Source organism: Bubalus kerabau, chromosome 10 (assembly GCF_029407905.1).
Source record: "Bubalus kerabau isolate K-KA32 ecotype Philippines breed swamp buffalo chromosome 10, PCC_UOA_SB_1v2, whole genome shotgun sequence".
Lineage (NCBI taxonomy): Eukaryota > Metazoa > Chordata > Mammalia > Artiodactyla > Bovidae > Bubalus > Bubalus kerabau.
Genome location: NC_073633.1, coordinates 40,175,979 through 40,199,476, shown reverse-complemented (window position 1 = coordinate 40,199,476; position 23,498 = coordinate 40,175,979). Strand labels below are relative to the sequence as shown.

At 41.0% G+C, this 23,498-nt stretch overlaps 1 protein-coding gene across 2 annotated transcripts in view; it reads left to right on the top strand.

Moving 5' to 3' along the window:
• Window positions 1–23,498, top strand: part of FSIP1 (fibrous sheath interacting protein 1) — a 240,833-nt gene that overhangs the window by 185,809 nt on the left and 31,526 nt on the right. For both annotated transcript variants that reach the window (XM_055537343.1, XM_055537342.1), the window contains exon 11: window positions 21,070–21,580. In XM_055537343.1, coding sequence (XP_055393318.1) covers window positions 21,070–21,580 — 511 coding nt within the window. The remainder of the gene's footprint in view (window positions 1–21,069; window positions 21,581–23,498) is intronic.

Here is a 23,498-nt window from a genome sequence, read left to right as displayed (position 1 = left end):
CTCACATCCATACATGACCACTGGAAAAACCATAGCTTTGACTAGACGTACCTTTGTTGGCAAAGTAATGTCTCTGCTTTTCAATATGCTATCTAGGTTGGTCATAACTTTCCTTCCAAGGAACAAGCGTCTTTTAATTTCATGGCTGCAGTCACCATCTGCAATGATTTTGGAGCCCCCCAAAAAAGCCTGTCACTGTTTCCATTGTTTCCCCATCTATTTGCCATGAACTGATGGGACTGGATGCCATGATCTTAGTATCTGAATGTTGAGTTTTAAGCCAGCTTTTTCACTCTCCTCTTTCACTTTCAAGAGGCTTTTCAGCCTCATCAAGAGGCTTTTCAGTTCCTTTTCACTTTTTTCCATAAGGGTAGTGTCATCTGCATATCTGAGGTTATTAATATTTCTCCTGGCAATCTTGATTCCAGCTTGTGCTTTATCCAGCCCAGCATTTCGCCTGATGTACTTTGCAAGTTAAATAAGCAGGGTGACAATCTACAGCCTTGATGTACTCCTTTCCCAATTTGGAACCAGTCTCTTTTTCCATGTCTGGTTCTAACTGTTGCTTCTTGACCTGCATACAGATTTCTCAGGAGGTAGGTAGGGTGGTCTGGTATTCCCCATCTCTTGAAGAATATTCCACAGTTTGTTGTGATATATTGCATATCTAAGTGGAGATGTTCAGTAGGAAGTGGGACAGAAGAATTTAAAGTTCGAGGAGTGCTCCAAGCAAGAGGTAGAGATTTGAGAGTCAGCCTTGTACAGATGCAAGGTGGTGAGATTAGTAGAAAAGAGGATTGATCCAAGGGCTGAGCCCTGGGGCATTCGCCAAGGTAAAGAAATTGGGGAAATCAGGAAAAACTGGCCAAGGGGCCAATGAGGAGGAGCAACCAGTGAAGAAGGTGGAAAATTGGGAGAGAGCAGTGATCTGGAAGCCAAGTGAAGAGTCATCAGCTGTCTTACATGCTGAGAGGTCTGGTTAGATAGGGACAGACCTATTGGTTATGTCCTCCATAACCAACGTGGAGGACATTGGTCCATGGGCAAGAGCAATTTAGATGGAGTGGTGGACTAAATCCTATTTGGAATGGGCTTAAGAGACATTAGAGGAAGAGGGATTTGATGACAGTAAGAGCATTTAAAGAAATTTCATTGTAAAGAAAATGAGAGAAATGGAGTGGTGGGTGGAGACAGATATAGGGTCAAAGTTGGGTGTTTTCTTAAGGTGAAGAGCAACAGACTTTTTGTATGCTCATAGGAATAATTCAGGAGGGAGAGGGGAACATGGTGATGCAGAAGAGGATGGGGAGAATTGTCAAAACAATGACTTTGAGTAGGCAAGAAGGGGTCATCTCTTTGTACAAGTGAAGGGGTTAGCTACAGAGAAAAGCATGGAGAGTTCATCCAGTGATGACAAGGGCCAGCAGGGCAAGAGGTAGAGATTCTGGTAGATGGGGTGGTGGAGCTTGTAGATAAACTGAGGGGAAAGCCAGGAACTCATACATGTGTTTATGTATTTGCAGATTTGAGGGTCATGAGAGTCTCAGGTTGGGCCTTCTCTGGTGGCTCAGCAGCAAAGAATCTGGCTGCAATGCAGGAGACACGAGTTCGATCCCTGGGTTGGGAAGATCCCCTGGAGGAGGAAATGGCAGCCCACTCCAATATTCTTGCCAGGAGAATTCCATAGACAGAAGAACTTGGGGGCTGTAGTTCCTAGGATTGCAGAGTTGGACGCAGCTGAGGTGACTGAGCACACACGCGTGAGAGTCTCAGATCATTTAGGAATGACGATAGTCTACTTTGCTGTTACTTTTTTTTTTCACTTTTTGTACAGTATACATGGCGACCAACTGTAGTGTTTCAGATTACATGTAGCTGGAGATGATGCAGCTGGCATCTAATCTTTTAATATCTAGCTCTTAAATATGAAATATATTTGAAATAGATTGATAATGTGCAGTGGTTTCAAGTTAGAGCATTAAAATCCCAGATGAATCTTCAATATCATGTATTTATTAAAATAATTAACTACAATCTAAAGATTTTCATTTCCACTGGCTTTATAGTTATATATTATTAATTTGAATATGGTATGTTAGTTACGACATGATAATTATACTATAGGTTGATAGAGTTATAATTTATAAATACGAAATTAATTTTAACAAGTTAGTCATGAAAAATTAACTAGTGAATTCAGATAAAAATGCATTTTAATAATTAAAAAACTGGACTTATTAAGTTAATAGTTTTGGCATTTTATAAGGATGGTCTATGTGGGAAAAATTTTGGACATTAAAAAATGATAATTATGGTAAGAGAATTTACATCCAACAAACGGAAGTGCTTATTTGAATATACTTCCCTTTTTTAAAAAAAATTTACTTAAAAATTTTTTTTTATTTTTTTAATTGAAGGATAATTGCTTTACAGAACTTTGTTGTTTTCTGTCAAACCTCAAAATGAATCAGCCACAGGTATACATATATCTCCTCCCTTTTGAACCTCCCTCCCATCTCCCTCCCCATCCCACCCCTCTAGGTTGATACAGAGTCCCTGTTTGAGTTTCCTGAGCCAAACAGCAAATTCCCATTGGCTATCTATTTTACATATGGTAATGTAAGTTTCCATGTTACTTTTTTCATACATCTTACTCTCTCCTCCTCTCTCCCCATGTCTATAAGTCTATTCTCTATGTCTGTTTCTCCATTGCTGCCCTGTAAATAAATTCTTCAGGACCATTTTTCTAGTGAAACTTCCCTTTGTTTCCATTTTTTTCCAAATGCATTTTGTATTTAGCCTGTCACCCTAAAATTAATTATTAGCTGCTTTAGGGGAACTTGTGTTTTTACCACACATACCTGAAGTTAAAACATTAATTTGAAATTTTATTAAAAGGAGATAAAGGCTGTTCATTATTTTGTCTGATTTGACAGTATTTTCTGTATCATAAAATCAGAAAATACAAAGATTTAAAGCTTTTATTCCTTTTTTCCCTATTTTTTTCAGGAAGATAATTTTAACACATTCAATTAGATGATGTTTCCAACACCACCATGTTGAACATGGATTGTACTTATTTGTCTTGATACCTTGCATATTTCATTCTAAATAAGTGACTCAGCACCCCCACCTGGAGCTGGGGCTGTAGCTAATCCTTGCTCACCCCTGGAAATCAAAAGAGAGAATGTTAACATGACATGATTAGAAAATATATCCTGTGTAAAGTGGGGACCCTATTTTGCCTTGTTTATATGAAGTATTTACTTCCTAATAAACAACCTTTTTAGAAGGCTCTTTTCCTATAAATACTTATGAAAAGAAATGGTTTTCTGCTGTGTGTGTGAGGCTTTCTATATAAATACATGAGCAGATTTCCATAATTAAACCTAACCACAATTAAAGACTGTGATTATTATTCAGTTCTATTTTCATGGCAGACCAAATTAAACCTCTATGTCAAACATGTAGTGAATATCATAGTGATAGGCCCGAAATATAGGCTTTTTATTGCACTTGAAAATTTTTGTGAATCTGAAACATTTTTCCTTGGTCAGTGGGTATGGAGATGGCAGGGATGAGGGGGCATCCATAGATGGGGGGAGTCATTGCCTGTGATGGGTGATATAGAGAATACCAGAAGTATCTTCTCCCTTCAGCTAATTTGTCTGCCTGTCTGCTGTTGGCGACATCTGAAATGTTGGGGATTCTTTAGGAGTTAAAGCTTTGTTATCTGGTCTTCTCAAATAGTTAAGTGAAGTTTCATTAATCCATTAAACCCTTACCTTCCAAAGTCAAGTGGAGTGAGCAGGGTCCAGAGGGAGCAGGACACAGGGGTGAGAAAGGCCTGGGGGGACAGGCTAAGCCACTGAGTTTAGTTTAGAGTGAGTGCTACTGTGGAAGGTGAAGGAGCACCCAGAGAAGGTCTCAGGTAACCTATAAAACTTTGCCGTGTGTCTGTTTTGTGCCACAGATGTGGGAACACAGAGATGGGAAGAATCTAGTCCCAGTCTTGAGAAACTTAACATCTATCAGGAAGGGCAGATGCAGGGGGTGCTGTGCTGATATAACCTGGCACTGCAGGTTTGGGGGAAGAAGGGAGCAACTGCCAGACACTGGAAGGAGGTTCTTGATCATACTTGTGTTTCAGGTTTGTGAAGGGGAAGGGGCTCTACTAGGCTGTTTTGTTGTATAATGTTTTCAGATGTAGAGTGTGGAGGGGACATGTGGTGCCATACTACTGCCAGAGTGCTTCCCCTGGAAAATGGAGCTAAACCAACTCTTCTGAGCATCTGTGTGAAGACAGTGAAAGTCACTCAGTAATGTCAGACTCCTTGCGACCCCATGGACTATACAGTCCATGGAATTCTCCAGGCCAGAATACTGGAGTGGGTAGCCTTTCCCTTCTCCAGGGGATCTTCCCAACCCAGGGATCGAACCCAGGTCTCCTGCATGGCAGGCGGATTCTTTACCAGCTGAGCCACAAGGGAAGCCCAGTAAGATTATGAAAATTTCTGGGTTTATATTCTGACTTCATTTTTTATTACATCTGGACCTTGGACCAAGATACTTAATTTCTCTGAGCCTTAATTTCCTTATCTGTTCAATGTGAAGAATGATTTCCCAGTTCCCTCATTGGGTATTTGGGAGAATGGAATGGAATAATTATGTCAGCATTCTTGGTACATACCAGTGGTAGTCTTTGACTTCATATAAACTCTGTCCATACCCCAACTCCACACCCCAACCCTAGTGCCACTAACTAATGACCAGGGCTGGAACGGTTACCTGCCTAATGTAGGACTTGATGGCCAGAGAGGTGGAAAGAGTTATCCCTTTAATATGGCTTCTTGCTCTGTGTAGAAGGGACAATTAAACTCATCATTTAAGAGAGAATATGCATCAATCAGTTTAGATTCTTATGAATTTGGATCCAGTTTACTACATGGATTTTTTTGTTTACTTTCTGGAGAATTTAGCTCCCACAATTTGGGTCATAGCAAAACTTAGCAGTTATTGTTCCCAGCACGTTATCCTAAGTCTCAGTGGTAGCATGACTTCACTTTCAGATTGGCAAATGCAAAAGGACAGTTCACTGAGCAGCAATATTAATAGGGAGCTTCATGTTTATGTAATGATGTCGGGCTTTGTGTGCCATGCAGAATGTATGGGGTAATTAGATGTTTCAGATACATGTCTAGACAGGGTAAAGCTTGAGGAGCACTGTTGAAACCCTGGGAAAAGCTACAGGCCACCCATTTGTGACCAGAAAAAAACTCTCCTTGATTATCAAGTTAAACATGGAGTTAACTCTCTGGCCCTAGACTTAACACATAAGAGGAAAATCAGATCTGATGAGATTAGACAGGACTGACCGCTTCATAGCTAGACTAGGCCTCACTGTGTGACTTCTTTGAGGCTGCTAACACTGGGATCTCCCAAATATCTGGTATTGTGCAGTTGAGGGGCCTGGATTCCCATTCTTAGAATTGCCCCTTCGGACTAAGTCATTCTATTTGAAGAACTTGCTCCTTGCGAAGATTATCCGTAGACCTAGATTGCTTTGTCTGAGGGGGAGATATGAGGAAACATCTCAGCACAGGTAAGTTTTGATGGGAGGGCAGTGAGACATTTAAAAAGGTTTGGAATTGATGTACTTTTTGAGAAGCATGTGCTCAGGGGAGAGGGCTGAGGAGACAGCCATGGGGTCTCCAGATGCCCTAAGGCAGGGAGCAGAGCAAGGAGGGGACATTGGTGAGAGGGAAACATGTCCTCTGCAGGAAAAAGCCCATTTCACCTACATTCCTGTACTTCACAAAAGTCATCTTGAGTCCTGACATTGATTATTTTGAGCACTGATATAAGTGTCATGAAACCATCCCCTCTCTGGTCCTTTTTGGTTACTGCGGTGCTTTCTGGTACTGAAGACTTTAGAGCATCTTCTTGAAGTGTCAGCTTTGGCAGGGGTGATGGAGATTCACTTTCAACCTCTTGCTCGAGTGTGTCCTCTCCTGGCATCTGATGATTGCCATAGCCCCATATGAAGTCAGTAGAGGACAGTTCACTCTTTGCAAACTACCGTGACACAATCTGAAAAGCTCTACTCCTGGTACTCCAGACAGACTCTCAGTGGGTAGGGGCCGCTGGAAGTTGGGATGTGCAGATTTCAGGAGGCAACTTCAGAAGTGGGTCATCTAGCCCCTGCTTTTCAAGTCAAGTCTAGTGTTTCTCCCGGTGTTCCGACATTGATTGAAATCCGTCCTGCTTTGCGTCAGGCACAGTGCCAGCAGCCTCACACCTGTGTCTCATTCTCATTGCCTATTATTGGTTGTTAGTACTCCTCACGACCAGATGTTAGGAGTCAGTGAGTTAGGGTTTGACTTTTACAGTTTAGACATGTGAGGCTTTGAGAAATCGAGTACTCTGCCCAATATGAAATGGAACAACTGGGAATGAGAGATCTGGGGTTTAAACTCAGAAACGGCAGCCTCAGGCTCCTACTCTTGCTGTTAAAGGTGTTTTTTCTCCTCCTGGGGATTTCTGTTACTTCCCCCCATCCTCACCCCCCTCCCCCAAGCAGAAAGACAGCATGCAGCCTAAGAACACTGCACTTGGGGGCACTTTACCAAATGGAATGTCAACAGCTGCGGGACAACAACACGGAGAAAGGATGCTGGAGATGCATTTAAGAAGAGGACAAATGCCACGTATTTGCACAACTTGTCCAGCACTTTGTGTTGATCCATCAGTAACTGCTGACAAGAAAGGGTTTGCTCCTGCTTAACTCTCTTTCAAGCCTGGTCTTGAACTCTTCCCACCCAGAATGAAGGCAGACCTCCCCTGTCTTGGCAGTGAATGTGACTTTGTACAGAACACCATTCCATGGCCACTTTTACAGCTTGTGTTGGTCATTTTCTGTTTATCTTGACACTCAAACCTCAGCTGTCTTGCCTTGGCTCCAGTTCGTATTCTCCCTCCAGCTTCGCTATCTCTGACTGCCCTGGGCAAATGTCCTCCCAGGACTCCAAGGGCTTTTCTCCTTTGAGCTGATCCCTCAGGCAGTGCTGAACTGTGGCAGTAGGAACCAGCTTTAAGCCATAAACCCCAAGGATCCCAAAGCATTACTTTGCCTCCTGTGACCTTGACAGTGCTGGCCATAGTTCGGCAATGTCTGTGCCCAGCCAGCTCTGCCTTGCAAGCCTCTGACCAGTTTGTAGAGATTGGGGCAGAGCTGCTGCCCCACTGCTCCCGCTGATCCTGCGCAGCTCCAGCTGCCACTTCCAGAGCCCTGCCCAGACCTGGAAGCTGTGGCTTATTGTGACTGTCTCAGTCTGGAGGAGCAGAGCCTGAAATTTACAAGCTGTCACTTAATTGACTATAGTAGCACCAGAAAAGCGGAAGTGGGTGGGGGCAGTAAAGCTGGCCACAGCAAGTATAGTTAGTTGATTGTTTCATCTTGAGGGATGTCTTCAGAGGGGATCCATATGCGGGCTACATAGTAGGGCAGTCCTCCCAGAGGAAGGAAGGGAAAGGATTTTATTCACTGGTTCTCCACTCTTGGTCAAAATCTACTCTAAGGGCCAACTAATTTGCACAAGTGTGGAAGTGGCCAGCTGAGCATCTCCCACGTTATTAGCAAGTCACAACTCAGCCTCAAGAGGACAGCCTTGGATGAGTGGCTAGAGGGGTGTGCCTGAGGGTGACAGGAGGGGTGTGGCAGTGGCATCAATAGCATGCCTGAATATGTAGCTGTGGGGGCAGCACAAGCCTTGTTAGATCCGCTCTGCCCTGCTTCAGGCAGGTGCACAGCTCCCAGTGATGGATAAACTGAATACAGTCATACTGGAGCATTTTAATGCCAGTGCAACTTGGTCCCTGGGCTTGTCCGTGCTGCTAGGAAACTTCTTGTATATTCAAGGAAATAGTTTTCCTTTCCAGTTCCCAGGGTTGGGGCATCTCTCTGAGGGATGTCACGTATGTGGGTTGTGTTATGGAACCAAACTTGAGTCTGCTCTCTGGGGCACAGTTAAGCCAACTGACTGACAGCAGGTTGTGGTGAAGGGAAAGTGTTCGCTCTAGGGCACCAAGCAAACAGTCCAGGGCAACTTGTGCTTAGAAGACCTGAACTCCCCACAGACTTTCAGGGAAAGGTTTTTTAAAGGCAGAGTGAGGGAGGGGCTTTGAGGGGTATGTGATCCGCTCGTGGACCTTCTTCTGACTGGTTGGAGGGGAGGTAATAGGAAGTCACCATCATCAATCTTCTGATTACAGTCAGTCTGAGATCTTTGCTTGTGGCAAAGTACAGTTCACGTCTTCTACCTGGTGAGGGCGTCAGCACATGCACTAACGACGTGGCTCAGAATATTATATGAAGTCCTCGAGGAGGAACTAAAGATCCTTGACTTTGTTTAATGGCTAAACTGTTTGGTCCTGTTTGACTGTTTTCTTTTGCCTTTGCATTTTGTTTTTCCACTTCTCTGATTAAACTTAATCTTTGACTAAAGTTTTTCTACAGACAAAAGAGCTACAGAGGACATGGGGGAGGGAAGGCTGTCTGGGAAGGCTGCATAGGGTCCTGCTTGGTGACCAGTGGGGTCCAACTGAATGTTCTCTTTGCTTGGGGCTGTCTAGATAATACTGCCATAATAAGATCCTTCACAGCAAAAGGCAGAAGAGCTGTTCTCGGAGCAGCTGATGAATGTGGCATTGATGGCCGCTCTCTCTGGAAAGCAAAAGTCCTCTTGGTCAGAGCCTGTAGGCTTTGTTCAACCCATTGACAAGCCGTGTGAGGTGCTGTATCTCCACTTTGTTTCAACACCCCTAGAGATAGCCTCCTTTGTGGTCTTGTGGGCTGGGCGTGAGTGGTGGTCAGTTATCCTCCTCAACACCTGTTGGATATACCCCCCTGACCTTATAGGAGCGCTTGTTGGGGATGGTCCTGTACTGACCACAGCACTTCTGCCTGCAGGCTAGCCTAGAGAGTGCATGTTGAAGATCCCAGAGACAGGGTTCTGAGATCACCTTCTCCTTAATGGGAAGTTTAGATGATGTCAAGAGAAGTATTTAAAGTTTTAGGGAGGCAGCCCTGTGGGCATACAGAAGTTCTTTAGGTTCTTGTTTTTTGGGCTTTTTTTTTTTTTTTTTTTTGGAGTTATGGCACCCCACTCCAGTACTCTTGCCTGGAAAATCCATGGACGGAGGAGTCTGGTAGGCTGCAGTCCATGGGGTGGCTAAGAGTCAGACACGACTGAGCAACTTCACTTTCACTTTTCACTTTCATGCATTGGAGAAGGAAATGGCAACCCACTCCAGTGTTCTTGCCTGGAGAATCCCAGGGATGGGGAAGCCTGGTGGGCTGCCGTCTATGGGTCGCACAGAGTTGGACACGACTGAAGCGACTTAGCAGCAGCAGAGTTGATTAACAATGTTAGTTTCACATGTACAGGTTTCATCAAAGTAATTCAGTTATGCATGCATCTATTCTTTTTCCATTTAGGTTATTACAGAGTATTGAGCAGAGTTCCCTGTGCTATATAGTAGGTCCTTATTGGTTATCTATTTTGATGATACCAAATTTCTCTAACTTGACTCAAGTCCCAGCTGACCTCTGACAAAAGGGTGAGGCTTGATCTGGACTCTGGCCCACATTTAAGCATTTAAGTAGGTAGTGGCCGTCCTGACTTCTGACCCCATCATGACCTCCTCTGACCCAACTTATCTCTACATAGTAAAGATAAACTTCAAACTGAGAGTAGAGAAAACCATGCAAATGATTTTCACAACTGTTACTGTGCAATAAATCAGCAATCTTGCCTAGCAGTGAGACATGGTTGTTTTAAAAGTGACATGCAGGATTTATTTCTCCAGGGAGTGGGGGGTGGGTGGGTGGTCCAGCCCCCTGTGACCAGAAAAAAATGCATTGTGTGCAGGCTTGTCCACCTCATTGCCAACAACGTCCTGGTTAAGCTTTGTTTTGCTGGGAAAATGTAGGGCAGGAGTGCCAGGCTTTTTCCAGCTGTAGAGTTGTATCCCAAGCCTTGTTTCTGCAAAGAAAGTGACAGATGTGTTAAAGAGGGGCCATTCCAATGTCTTGCTCAGTGCAAAGGGAACCTGATTGAAGTGGATCTACTGTTTCTATCCTAGAAAATAGCAGCTGCTGACAATCCTAAAATGATAGTTTTCCCCCAGAATGGAAAGATGAGAGCTCCCTTTCCCCATCATTGTTTTATGAACCAAAGTTGTGAAGTCAATCTAGTTCTCCATCTGCACCCTTCTGACTATGTCCCCAACTAAAGCTCAGTTCCTGGCCCCTTTTCAAATTGGAGGAATGGAGAATCCCATACCTTGGTTCTAGCTCCTCCCATCCATGCCCACCCTTCCTTTATACACTGGGATTCTGCTGGCATCCCACCCTTCTTATCCTCTTAGAAACAGAAAGCCTGATTTCATGGAGAGCAGCTCTGGTACCGAGGCTGGGAAAAAACCATCACTGAGGGCTCAGGGGCACAGCAGCCTTTCATTGAGCAAACACATCAGGCAAACCCTCCCAGGCCCTGCCTCGCCCAGCCATTTGGGGAAGATAGGTGGCCTGGGCAAGGGCAGTGTCCTGTGCTACATAGTTACTTTGACATGCAGGCCTTGCATCAAATCAGGCTTCCAACACCACTGCAACATTCATGAACTCACTTCGGAACCACTTGTCTTGACCTGTTTCACACTCTGTGTTATTCTGTCCACAGATTCTCCGGCTTCTGACCTGAGGGCTGACTCATTTTCCTGTTTACAACCTTGCCTCAGCCCTCATTCCTAATGTTTTACATAGTTTCTCTGGCAATGACCTTTGCTTTCCTTTTAACTAGAGTTCAGATTCTCCTCTGGCCGGACAACTTCTGAGTATTCTGGGTGAAAATATGCCAGATCTTGCTTGGCCCCCAGGACCTTAGTGACCTCCTAAAGAGTGTTGTACCTGCCAGACTTGCCTCTATGCAGTTGGGGCAGTCTCAGTGTAAGAGAGAAAGAGGGAGGAATAGGATAAAGAGGAAAGGAGCTAAGGGGAAAGGAAAGGGAAGTCACTCAGTCATGTCTGACTCTTCGCGACCCCATGGACTGCAGCCTACCAGACTCCTCCGTCCATGGGATTTTCCAGGCAAGAGTACTGGAATGGGGTGACGAATAAGTTCATTCCTTCTATGAATCCTTGGCACTGCATCCTGGTTGATGCAGACATTAAACAGAATACTAATCACTTACCCTCACCATTTTTTTAGACTTTACTCTTAAGAGCCTCAACTAGTGATATGACTCTATTGAGCCTGTATGAACAGATTGGTGGTATGTCAACTTGCAAATGCTGTTCTGTAGTCCAACTATAAGTCTTACTATTCTATCCCAAGTGATTATTTTCTGACAAGTAATTCTGCTTTTATATCTCAGTGAGCTATTCAATGAATGCTCAGACTGAATGAGATTGGTGAAGTTCAGCAACACCTTGATTCTTAATCCTTTATACTTTATTAAATGTCAGGTCCCTTCTATTGTTTATGTACTTAATAGCAGTTTCAAAAGTTGCACAATGATCAATAGATCCCTCTCTGCTCATGCCTTCTTCTTTGGGAAATACCCCTTACCCCAAAACATGGACTTGAATGGCCCAGTTCATACCATGTGACCCTCACCACTGGTGATTGGACAAGTGGTTGAACACTTGAAACTGACATGGTCAGTCTGTCACCTGCTCAATGACCAACTCAGTTATCTTGCTTAAAAATTTGAGCTAATGGACATAAAGACCATGGTCAGTCATTGGTGGGTGTTAGACTCAACATCATGTCGAGTGCAGACAAGAGTTAATTCATGCTACCTGGTCAAGCTGAGGTTGTGAGAGAGCAGAAACCATTAATAAACAGAGAAAGCTGATTTGGAGAGAGGAGGTTGGATTGAACAAGCAGTTGAGACCATAGGGACTTAGTAAGAGAACAAGATGAAGAAGATGACTTTGGTTCCTGGGGGCTTCTCAGCTCCAGACCCCAAGAGGCCTGTTGATAGTTCATTTCCTGCTTGTTGATGACTTCAGCAAACCATCCATGAGATGACTTCTTAGATCTTTCATCAATACTCACCTCTACTGCCTGAATAAAGAGTTTTCCAGGCAAGCAAAAGCTAAAGGATTAGTTCATCATTCCCTACCTTGTGTTTTTGAGATAAGGATTTCTGTTCCTTGTGGCTAAAAACCTTTGATTACACCACTACTTAGGTGTTGCCAGTAATGGCTGCAACAAAGAGTTGTAAACTTATATATTGGTAATTAAGCAAAAGGAGGAATGTTTTCTAGTTGCTTCTTTTAAAGTAGAACTTGATGTCATTGAAAGCTGTTTACATCCATACTCTTGCTGTTAATCATTTAGGATGTTCCGGTTTTCCACCCTTTTCTCATTTGTGATAATTGTATTGGCTTTATAGGGTGTGTCTTCAGGAACTTAACATTGTGGGCGGGAAAATCCACATCAGACATAAGCTTACATCAAAGGACAAAATTGCCTTTGCTAGTTTATAATGCTTGACTTTCTGGTTATCTGCACCAGAGATGTAATCTTGATTGCCTTGTCAATAAATCCAGGGTGAAATGAGTAGAGATTTTTATGGCTGGGGAAATCCAGATACAGAGCATAGTATGGGAGGCAGGGATGAGGGTGAGGTAATCCACAGTCTGTGATCCCTCTCCAGCAATTACAAGTTGCACTCCCCATCAGATTTAGCTCCTACACCAAACTGGTGTTTGTATGGGTGGAGAAATGTAAACAGTGGGCACCCTGGGAATGGAGCTGAGGTTGTCTTTTTTTTTCCTCCCTGAAATGAACTGAAGGAGAGGACACTGTATAAATCTGGGCAAGATACTAAGCTAGTGTGGGTAATAGAGTCCAAAGTTAAGTGAAATAATCTACAGGAAGAGTTTTTAATATCTGAGGGAATGGACTGAAGAATGAAGCTCAGTTTGGAAAAGGACATGTAGAGAATGGTAGAGGGAGAACTCATTTATAGTGAGAGGCTGTGTAGCCTGGTAGTTAAACATGTAGGCGGACCCAGACTACTTGGATTCAAGTTCCACCACTTACTAGTTGTATGCCCAAGGACAGTTTTCTTAATTTCTTATTGCTTTAGTTCTTCATCTATAAAATGGGAATAGCAATAGTATCTACATAGATTTGTTATGAAGATTTAAGGAATTGATACATGTAAGGTGCATAGGGCAGTATTGGCCCAAAGTAGGTGCTTAGTGAATGCTGGTTATTATTCTGTAAGACATCACCTGGGGTGCCAACAAGACCAGTGAGATGCGTGATACTAACACCACAAGTGGTCTATAGTATTTTTTTTCTAATGAGAACATCGAATACATTTACTCATTGACTCTGGAGTGTGTCTGTTTTGACTAAAACAAGAAAGAAGATCCATAAAAAGGTTACTAAAATGAGGATGGGAAAAGAGGGGCTTTCATAGAAGGAGAGAAAATAGATTGGGCTCTGGTCTGGAAAAATGAAGACTGAAATGCTCTATGGTGAATTTCATAAAGGACAGGAATAGCGTGAATAAATAACTTGTTTATGAAATACTGGAAAATTAGAGCTGGCATGAAAGATGCATACTTTGAGGTGAGGACTTGAACAGATGGTTACTTGACTGTGCTTGCTCAGTGAGTCATTCAGCTAATGGAGCTCATTAGGTCAGAGTTTCAAAGCAAACTGGGTGAAGGATATGGATTATGGCCCCTGCACTATCAAGGGTCATCAGGGATATTTGTTATAAGACCCAGTTTAGTCCCATTCAGCATTTGTAAATAACTTATATTAATGTAGTACTTAGCCATTTCAAAACACTCAGCAGCCTTAATTCATTTGATTCCCACAATACTGATTTACTGAGCTTAGATCGTGGGCAAGGTTCTGCAGAGAATCAAAAGATGAGAAAGATGGCTTGTGATGGTTTGTGTTGTGTCTGATATAATTACCACTATGAAACACTGTGATGAATTTAATTTAATCTGCAGGCTTAATATACTTGGTTCACTTTTACTTATAATGTTTTGAGACTAGAGAATTTTTCATTATTTTTTGAGTTCAAGATTGGTATTGTGAAGAAATTCAAGAAATAAAAGTTCTTTTTTTGTGATATTTTGTCTTCATAAATTCTATACAGGTCACATTCTGAGGTACAATTGAACATCTCATATTTATTTTTAATTTTGGAGTAGTTATTCACAAAAAGCACTTTTGGAGCTGAAAGTTAATGCAGAGTTCTTCAGGTCCCTATTTCATAGCTGCATGAAATGGGTCCTTAAGTGACATGAACAAGGTGGGAAAGCTTGGACTAAAGCCCAAGTTTTAGTCTTCTAGGTTTTCTTTCCCATCAAACTGCTTCTCCCAGAGGATCAGGGTGATTGTAGTTGAGCTTATTTCTCTGTGTGTATTTGTGTGTGTGTGTGTATTTGTGTGTGTGTGTATTTGTATGTGCACGTGCTTAGTTACTTCAGTCATGTCCAACTCTTTGCAACCCTATCGACTGCAGCCTGTCAAGCTTCTCTGTCCATGGGATTCTCCAGGCAAGAATACTGGAGTGGGTAGCCATGCCCTCCTCCAGATTTCTGTGCTTTATCTTGGAGCACTCAGGAGTAGATGTACTATGGACCCAGTGAGGCTTAAGCTCCAGGGCCCCTCTCTTGTATGAACCTTGAGTGGGGAGAGGAAGCTAGGTTGTAATCAGGAAACATTTCTATATGAGCATTTTTGGTAAATGATCTAAAGAGATAACATAAGAGATGAACTTGATTTTCCAAGCCTCCATTAAATTGCTGTGATCTTTTCACATTCTAAAGAAAAAGAAACTCACTCTTGTACCTATTTTCTATTTGTATTTTTGTATTATTTTTCTTAAAGAAGTACCTTTCCCCTGCTACAAGATTATATAAATTTCAGGCTCCTTGAAATCTGGATAGGCTTCTGATACCCAAAGATATAGCTGGTTGACATAAGACAAACACCAACAGACATAAAAGGGGAAATTGACAGTAACACAATAATAGTAGGAGACTTTAACACCCCACTCACACCAATAGACAGATCATCAAAACAGAATATTAATAGGAAACACAAGTCTTAATATAAATAGTGATGATCAGGGTAACCAAAAATTGTGATTTGACTATTTTGGAAAAACGGTAGGAAAGAGAAGGGATATTTGAAGTAACAAAGTTAAATCTTTGGCTACTGTTAAAAGAAGTCAGCATATAATTGATGTAATAATACAGTAGCATCGTATGATTGATATGAAATGTGAGGTATTGACACAAAACTGATCAGTTAGGAAAGAAAACTATTAAGAAACAGTATAAAGTCAATGGCAGGGGAAAACTTCTAAGGAATTAAAAGGGGTTGACTCTGAAAAACAAGACTAAAGAGTGGGGACAAATGGGACAAGGAGCTACCATATTTGCTTAAACATTTAAACAGTTATTTCTTTAGCATTTTATTACTTTGAGAAAATTTAAAGTAACTTAAAACAAAAATAAAAGTGCTATTAAAATTTTAAATAAAATTAATTTAAAAATAATAATTTGAAATATTAAAATGAAATTCCAACCAGCTCTTTTTTCCTTGTATAATATTTCTAATTTTATTTTAAATATTTTATTAAAGGATAATTGCTTTATAGAATTTTGCTGTTTTCTGTCAGACCTCAACATGAATCAGCCACAGGTATACATATATTCCCTCCCTTTTGAAATTCCCTCCCATCTCCCTCCCCATCCCACCCCTCTCTGTTGATGCAGAGCCCCTGTTTGAGTTTCCTGAGCCATACAGCAAATTCCCATTGGCTATCTATTTTACATATGATAATGTAAGTTTCCATGTTACTCTTTCCATACATCTCACCCTCTCCTCCCCTCTCCCCATGTCCATATTCTCTATGTCTGTTTCTCCACTGCTGCCCTGTAAATAAATTCTTCAGTACTATTTTTCTAGATTCCATATATGTGAGTTAGAATATGATATTTGTCTTTCTGACTCACTTCACTCTGTATAATAGGTTCTAGGTTCATCCACCCTGTTAGAACTGACTCAAATGCATTCCTTTTTATGGCTGAGTTATATTCCATTGTGTATATGTACCACGATTTCTTTATCCATTCATCTGTCAATGGACATCTGGGTTGCTTCCATGTTCTAGCTATTGTAAAAAGTGCTGCAGTGAACAATGGGATACATGTGTCTTTTTCAATTTTGGTTTCCTCAGGGTATATGCCTAGGAGTGGGATTGCTGGGTCATATGGTGGTTTTATTCCTAGTTTTTTAAGGAATCTCCATACCATCTTCCATAGTGGCTCTATCAATTTGCATTCCCACCAACAGTGCAAGAGCATTCCCTTTTCTCCACACCCTCTCCAGCATTTATTGTTTGTAGACTTTTTGATGATGGCCATTCTGACTGGTGTAAGGTGATATCTCATTGTGGTTTTGATTTGCATGAGGGATTGGGGGCAGGAGGAGAAGGGGATGAAAGAGGATGAGATGGCTGGATGGCATCACTGACTCGATGGACGTGAGTCTGAGTGAACTCCGGGAGTTGGTGATGGACAGGGAGGCCTGGCGTGCTGCGATTCATGGGGTCACAAAGAGTCGAAGACGACTGAGCAACTGAACTGAACTGAACTGAATAATGAGCGATGTTGAGCATCATTTCATGTGTTAGCCATCTGTATGTCTTCTTTGCAGAAATGTCTGTTTAGTTCTTTTTCCCACTTTTTGATTGGGTTGTTTGTTTTTCTGGCATTGAGTTGCATGAGCTGCTCGTATATTTTGGAAATTAATCCTTTGTCAGTTGTTTCATTTGCTATTATTTTCTCCCATTCTGAGGTTTGTCTTTTCACCTTGCTTATAGTTTCCTTTGCTGTGCAAAAGCTTTTAAGTTAATCAGGTTCCACTTGTTTACTTCTGTTTTTATTTCCTTTACTCTAGGAGATGGGTCATAGAGGATCTTGCTTTGATTTATGTCATTGAGTGTTCTGCCTGTGTTTTCCTCTAAGAGTTTTATAGTTTCTGGTCTTGCATTTAGGTCTTTAATCCATTTTGAGTTTATCTTTGTGTATGATGTTAGGAAGTGTTCTAATTTCATTCTTTTACATGTGTAGTTGTCCAGTTTTCCCAGCACCATTTATTGACGAGGCTGTGTTTGCCCCATTGTATATTCTTGCCTCCTTTGTCGAATATAAGCTACCCATAGGTGCATGGGTTTATTTCTGGGCTTTCTATCTCATTCCATTGGTCTATATTTCTGTTTTTGTGCCAGTACCATAGTGTCTTGAGGACTGTAGCTTTGTAGTATAATCTGAAGTCAGGAAGGTTGATTCCTCCAGCTCCATTCTTTATTCTCAAGACTGCTTTGGCTATTTGGGGTCTTTTGTGTTTCCATATGAATTGTGAAATTTTTTGTTCTAGTTCTGTGAAAAATGTCATTGGTAATTGGATAGGGATCTATCTCATTGAATCTGTAGATTACATTTGGTGGTATAGTCATTTTCACAATATTGATTCTTCCTACCCAGGAACATGGAATATCTCTCCGTTTATGTCATCTTTGATTTCTTCCAACAGTGTCTAATAATTTTCTGTGTACAGTTCTTTTGTCTCCTTAGGTAAATTTATTCCTAGATATTTAATTCTTTTTGTTGAATGGGATTGATTCTTTAATTTCTCTTCCTGATTTTTCATTGTTACTATATAGAAATGCAAGTGATTTCCATCTATTGACTTTGTATCCTGCAACTTTGCTAAATTCACTGATTAGCTCTAGTAATTTTCTGATACTTTCTTTAGGGTTTTCTATGTACAGTATCATGTCATCTGCAAACAGTGAGAGCTTTACTTCTTCTTTTCTGATCTGGATTCCTTTTCTTTCTTTTTCTTCTCTGATTGCTGTAGCTAGGACTTCCAGAACTATGTTGAATAATAGTGGTGAAAGTGGACACCCTTGTCTTGTTCCTGATCTTAGGGGGAATGCTTTCAGTTTTTCACCATTGAGAATAATGTTTGCTGTAGCCTTATCATATATGGCCTTTACTATGTTGAGGTAGGTTCCTTCTATGCCCATTTTTTGAAGAGTTTTGATCATAAATGGGTGCTGAATTTTGTCAAAGGCTTTTTCTGCATCTACTGAGATTATCATATGGTTTTTAATCTTTCGATTTGTTAAGGTAGTGTATCACATTGATTGATTTGTGTAGATTGAAGAATCCTTGCATTCCTGGAATAAACCCAACTTGATCATGGTGTATGAGCTTTTTGATGTGTTGCTGAATTCTGTTTGCTAAAATTTTGTTGAGGATTTTTGCATCTATGTTCATCAGTGATATTGGGCTGTAGTTTTCTTTTTGTGTGTTGTCTTTGTCTGGTTTTGGTATCAGGGTAATGGTGGCCTCATAGAATGAGATTGAAGTGTTTCTTCCTCTGCAGTTTTTTGAAACAGCTGTAGAAGGAGAGGCTTTAGCTCTTCTCTAAATGTTTGATAGAATTCTCCTGTGAAGCCATCTGGTCCTAAGCTTTTGTTTTTTGGGAGATTTTTGATCACAGCTCCAATTTCAGTGCTTCTAAGTAGTATTCTATAGTATTCTTTCTTGTACAACTTTTTTTGTTTGTTGTAGAGTTAATAATTATATTATTTTCTTTGCTTATTTTTCTGTAACATCTCTGAAAAAATACCTTTCCTTTCTTTTCGTATAGCTTCTTGTTTTTTCAGAGTTCACAATTATTTTTCCTTTGACTTAATTTTCTGTGTATCTAGCTAAATAAATCTTTGGAACTTCTAAGCATTTATCCTATCAATATTATTTGGGGACGTGGTCAAACATATCAGATAATCTACCAATTTTCCACAGCCCCCTCTTTTATTTCCTCCCAGAGACCTCCTTCCATATTCCTTCACCCTCTTGCTCCTGGATGGACTGATTTTATTCTAAGGTCTGGAAATTTCATATGTTAAGCCTTTGGTTTGATGTTTGCTGAGGATAACAATCAGTGGACCATTTCTAAATCCTAGTGAATTGTTTATGCATTGCAAGGAATTTTATATAAGCAGTTTTTGAAGGTGTATTTTAGTTATCTGGTACCATATAAGGACTGCTTTCATTTTCTAGCTATCTAGCTTCACATAATTGGGTGAAGGAAATGCTGCTAGTAATGGATAAAGTACTACATCTGGATACCTGAAATGTCTAGTGATTAAAAGTAGGATTTGCTAATATATGCTACAACTCTTTTTTTTTCTTTAGAAAAGCTACAACTATTTTTTTTTTGTCATGCACATTAACCTCAAGGTGAATTACCTGAATTTTGAATCCCAGATGATTATTAAGAATATATTCCCAGATAATTTCTTGTTACTTTCAAACTCTTAATGGTACTTGCCAGTATGAAACTTGGTTTTTAATGTATGAAAGTTAAATATAATTTTAAAACATATGATATATTTTAAAAGCATGATATGAAGTTCTTTTTACATGCTACTTTTTGTTAGCTACATTAGAGGCGTTACACAGTTATGGGGAATTAACTATACTAGTTCCATGATAGCTTCCCACCAATTCTTTGTAAATGCAGAATATTTGGTTAATTCTTACTGTGTACTACAGATTAGACCAATAACATTGTTTTACTTTATTGAAGTAAAAGTTAAGGTCGTTACAAGTCATGATTAGGTTTTCTTATGGGGACTTCTTATTGTCAGATAATTCACTCCCCTGTAAAGGAAGATTAATGTTATCCTAGATAATCTACTCGGAGAAGGCAATGGCACCCCACTCTAGTACTCTTGCCTGGAGACTCCCATGGACAGAGGAGCCTGGTAGGCTGCAGTCCATGGGGTTGCTAAGAGTCGGACATGACTGAGCGACTTCACTTTCACTTTTCACTTTCATGCATTGGAGAAGGAAATGGCAACCCACTCCAGTGTTCTTGCCTGGAGAATCCCAGGGACGGGGGAGCCTGGTGGGCTGCCGTCTATGGGGTTGCACAGAGTCGGACACGACTGAAGCGACCTAGCAGCAGCAGCAGCAGATAATCTATTATTAAGTCAGGCACAGTGCTAATTCTTTAAAGAAGGAGAATTTTTTTCAGTGTCTTTCAATATATTTCAATCATGTTCCTTTCCAATCATTGTTGCAATTCAGGTGGCATGCTGTTCAGTTGAATTCTTGTAGAACACATAGCTCTATAATTTTGTTTGATTAATTTTGTTTCCTGAGAACATTACTGGAAGAGAAAAAAAATGTTTTAAAATATTTAATATCTTGTTTGAAACGATCAATCCTGATAATGTTTACAAACAGAGATTAAATGGCCAAATCCTCCTGCCAGAGTGCTCTGCTGTTGGAATGCCCCTGGCCTCTGTCTAGACCTGTAGCACTGAAGCCACTGCACATCTCAGGATGCATCACCCCCTCTCCCTTCCTTTTCTGTCTTCCATAGTATTGTCCACTGAAAGCTGTAGACAGACATAGGAGTGGTGAATCCCCAGGGGCAGGTTGATCCACCCTGTTTGCCTGAGTTAAGGAATTGGGTGGTGATAGGGTTCATACCCAGAAATGGAGGAAACAGAGAAACACCAACTAGATATTGTGGCAGAATTTCTTGCTTTCTATCAAAAGAAGTGGTTACTTACTACCCTGCTTGATGCCCCAAGACTTAAAAAATTGAAGGGTTTTTCTAATATCTTCATTTCAGCCCAAGGTTATAACTATATGTGGAGTGTTCGTGGTTAGGTTGGTGCAGTAATTTGTTTCCATCAGTGTCATGGGACTTTTCTGGCTTTTAGTATGTGTGATTGATTCTAAGCTTCTTCTCTAGGCGTGTTGTACATTTCCCCTGCAATTCTGAATGGCTTAAAATGAATGATTGTACTATTTGGGTGTTTTGTGTAAAGGATTTTCTGTTACTTGCATTTATATTGTATTACTGAAAGCTTACCAAAGATAAATGTGTTTACTCATTCAACTGACTGAAAACTTTTGGTTTGTCTCATCAGTTAGATTCAACATCACTTCTCTCTGAGGAACAGTTAAGGTGTCTTCTGGATGAATGCTCCTTCAAACAAAAATCCACAGTTAGACTGTCTCCAGAAAGAGAAGAGAAAGACATTGAGGATATGATACCTGAGTTCCCCCAACTTTCTGGATCTAGTCTCTCTGAGTCATTAAACAGGTCAAAAACAAAGGTTAGAAGCACTGAAGTGGAGGACGTAAATGTGCCCAAGAATGTAGAATGTGCAACATCCAGAGGCTACTTTCTCACCAAAGCCTTGACTGGGCATCACATGTCACCAGCTCTTCTCCTTGAAGCAGAGAATGTGAAATGCCTTCAGTTTTCTGAGGACAAGATTATTAGTGATGCAGAAGACTACTTTATGTCTAAGACTCTGGGCATTGGGAGACTGAAAAGGCCCTCTTTCTTGGACGATCCACTGTATGAGATCAGTGTGAGCCTTTCATCTGAAGACCAACATGTGAAACTCAGCCCTCCAGAGAAACTCAAACCAGGTGAGGCTTGGAGAATACGCTGAAAATAATCTTTACTAAACACCTCAATATAAAGGTAATACAGTTCAAAATATAGTAGGATAAGGAGGTATCCCTGAAAGTCACAGACGGGTCAGTTAAGAGCGTGCTAACATAAGAACATATTTATTAATATTTCTATCAGATCATTGTTGGGATTAGTACTTTTACAAAATACATTATTTTTAATAACTAATGCCATTATTAGTTATGGTAGTTATGGTTATCCAGAAAGCAGTGTTGATTTCAGAAGAAAAGAGAAATTAGTTTGAAGGGCTACAAATAATTTGAGTAGATTTGCTCAGTATTTTAGCTTCCAAATATCAGTGGTGAATATTTGTTCCGAGGAATGAATTCGTGGAATGCTGTGTATCATTGTGGTTTTGTTAGTTTCGGTATACAAACTTCCCCTCCCAGCTACTTGTATATTGTCAGGGTTTTTTTTTTTTTGATCGAGTGTTGCATCTTACCAATGGTACAAAATACCAATACTACGGGTAGTTTTTTGGATATAAACAAATATTCAGTTATTTATGTTGGAGGTCTAACATGGTCTGTGTTATATTTGTTGAGTTTATAAACTCAAACTTTGAAGTTAAATAGCTTCAACTTTTCCTCTCATGTAGGTTAAAATATATTTCCTATTACCTATTAAATCTATAATCTATTAATTCTGAACTAACTCCTTAGCCCTGTATTTCTGACTGCCATCTGGATATGAACTCAAACTAATTTCCTCATCCTTCCCTCTCAACTCAGATTTTCCTCTTGACTTCCATTTCCTCAGTCACCCAGGCTTAAAATGTGAGTCATCATTGATTCTTCCCTTTCCCTCGCTTCCCACTTCCAGTCTTCAAATCTTGTTTGTTCTGCTTCTGCACTGTCTCCCATGTCCATCACTCCCTTGCTGTTCCTGCCCTCTCAGCTGGATCAGTGCAGGAACCTGATCAGGTATGCCTGCTCTGCTGTCTCTTCTCCTGCCATTGTCAGCCACCTAAACTTATTCCCCCAAAGTACAACTTTGATGAACATACTCTCCAGCTCAAAAAGCTTCCACGGCTCTCCTCTGTCTGTTGAATGAAATTTGAATTCCTTCACTTGCTGTTCAAGGCCTTCAGAATCTGACCTGAAGTTGTCTTCATAATCAGTCTCTATGTAGTGCCTTAAATGTTATTCAGGTTATGTAGCTAATTTGGGCTCAGGATGTACAGTGCTCTCTATGTTGCTCAAGTCTATTTCTTCTCAGGAACGTGCAGGTGTACCTTCAATGGTAGTTGAATTCTAACCCCATCCTGTCTATGTAACCTTCCCTGCTCCCCTCTTTTAAAAGTTTTACTTCTCTTCTGAATGTCCAAGGGTATTAGTCCCCTATCACATCATTTTACACACAGTCTCACATTGTTAGGTGCACACACCCATATACTCTTCCTTAGAACTACGTAACCTTTTTGAGGACAGAGGTCCTATCTTCTGATTCATTGTTACATCTTCTCTGATGTCCAATGTGCTGCCTTAAATCAGTTCAGTTCAGTTCAGTTGCTCAGTCGTATCCGACTGTTTGCGACCCTTTGAATCACAGCATGCCAGGCGTCCCTGTCCATCACCAACTCCCGGAGTTCACTCAGACTCACGTCCATCGAGTCAGTGATGCCATCCAGCCATCTTATCCTCTGTCGTCCCCTTCTCCTCCTGCCCCCAATCCTCTCAGCATCAGAGTCTTTTCCAATGAGTCAACTCTTCGCATGAGGTGGCCAAAGTACTGGAGTTTCAGCTTTAGCATCATTCCTTCCAAAGAAATCCCAGGGCTGATCTCCTTCAGAATGGACTGGTTGGATCTCCTTGCAGTCCAAGGGCCTCTCAAGAGTCTAAATCAAGTGCCTGTTTAATAAATAAAGGAATT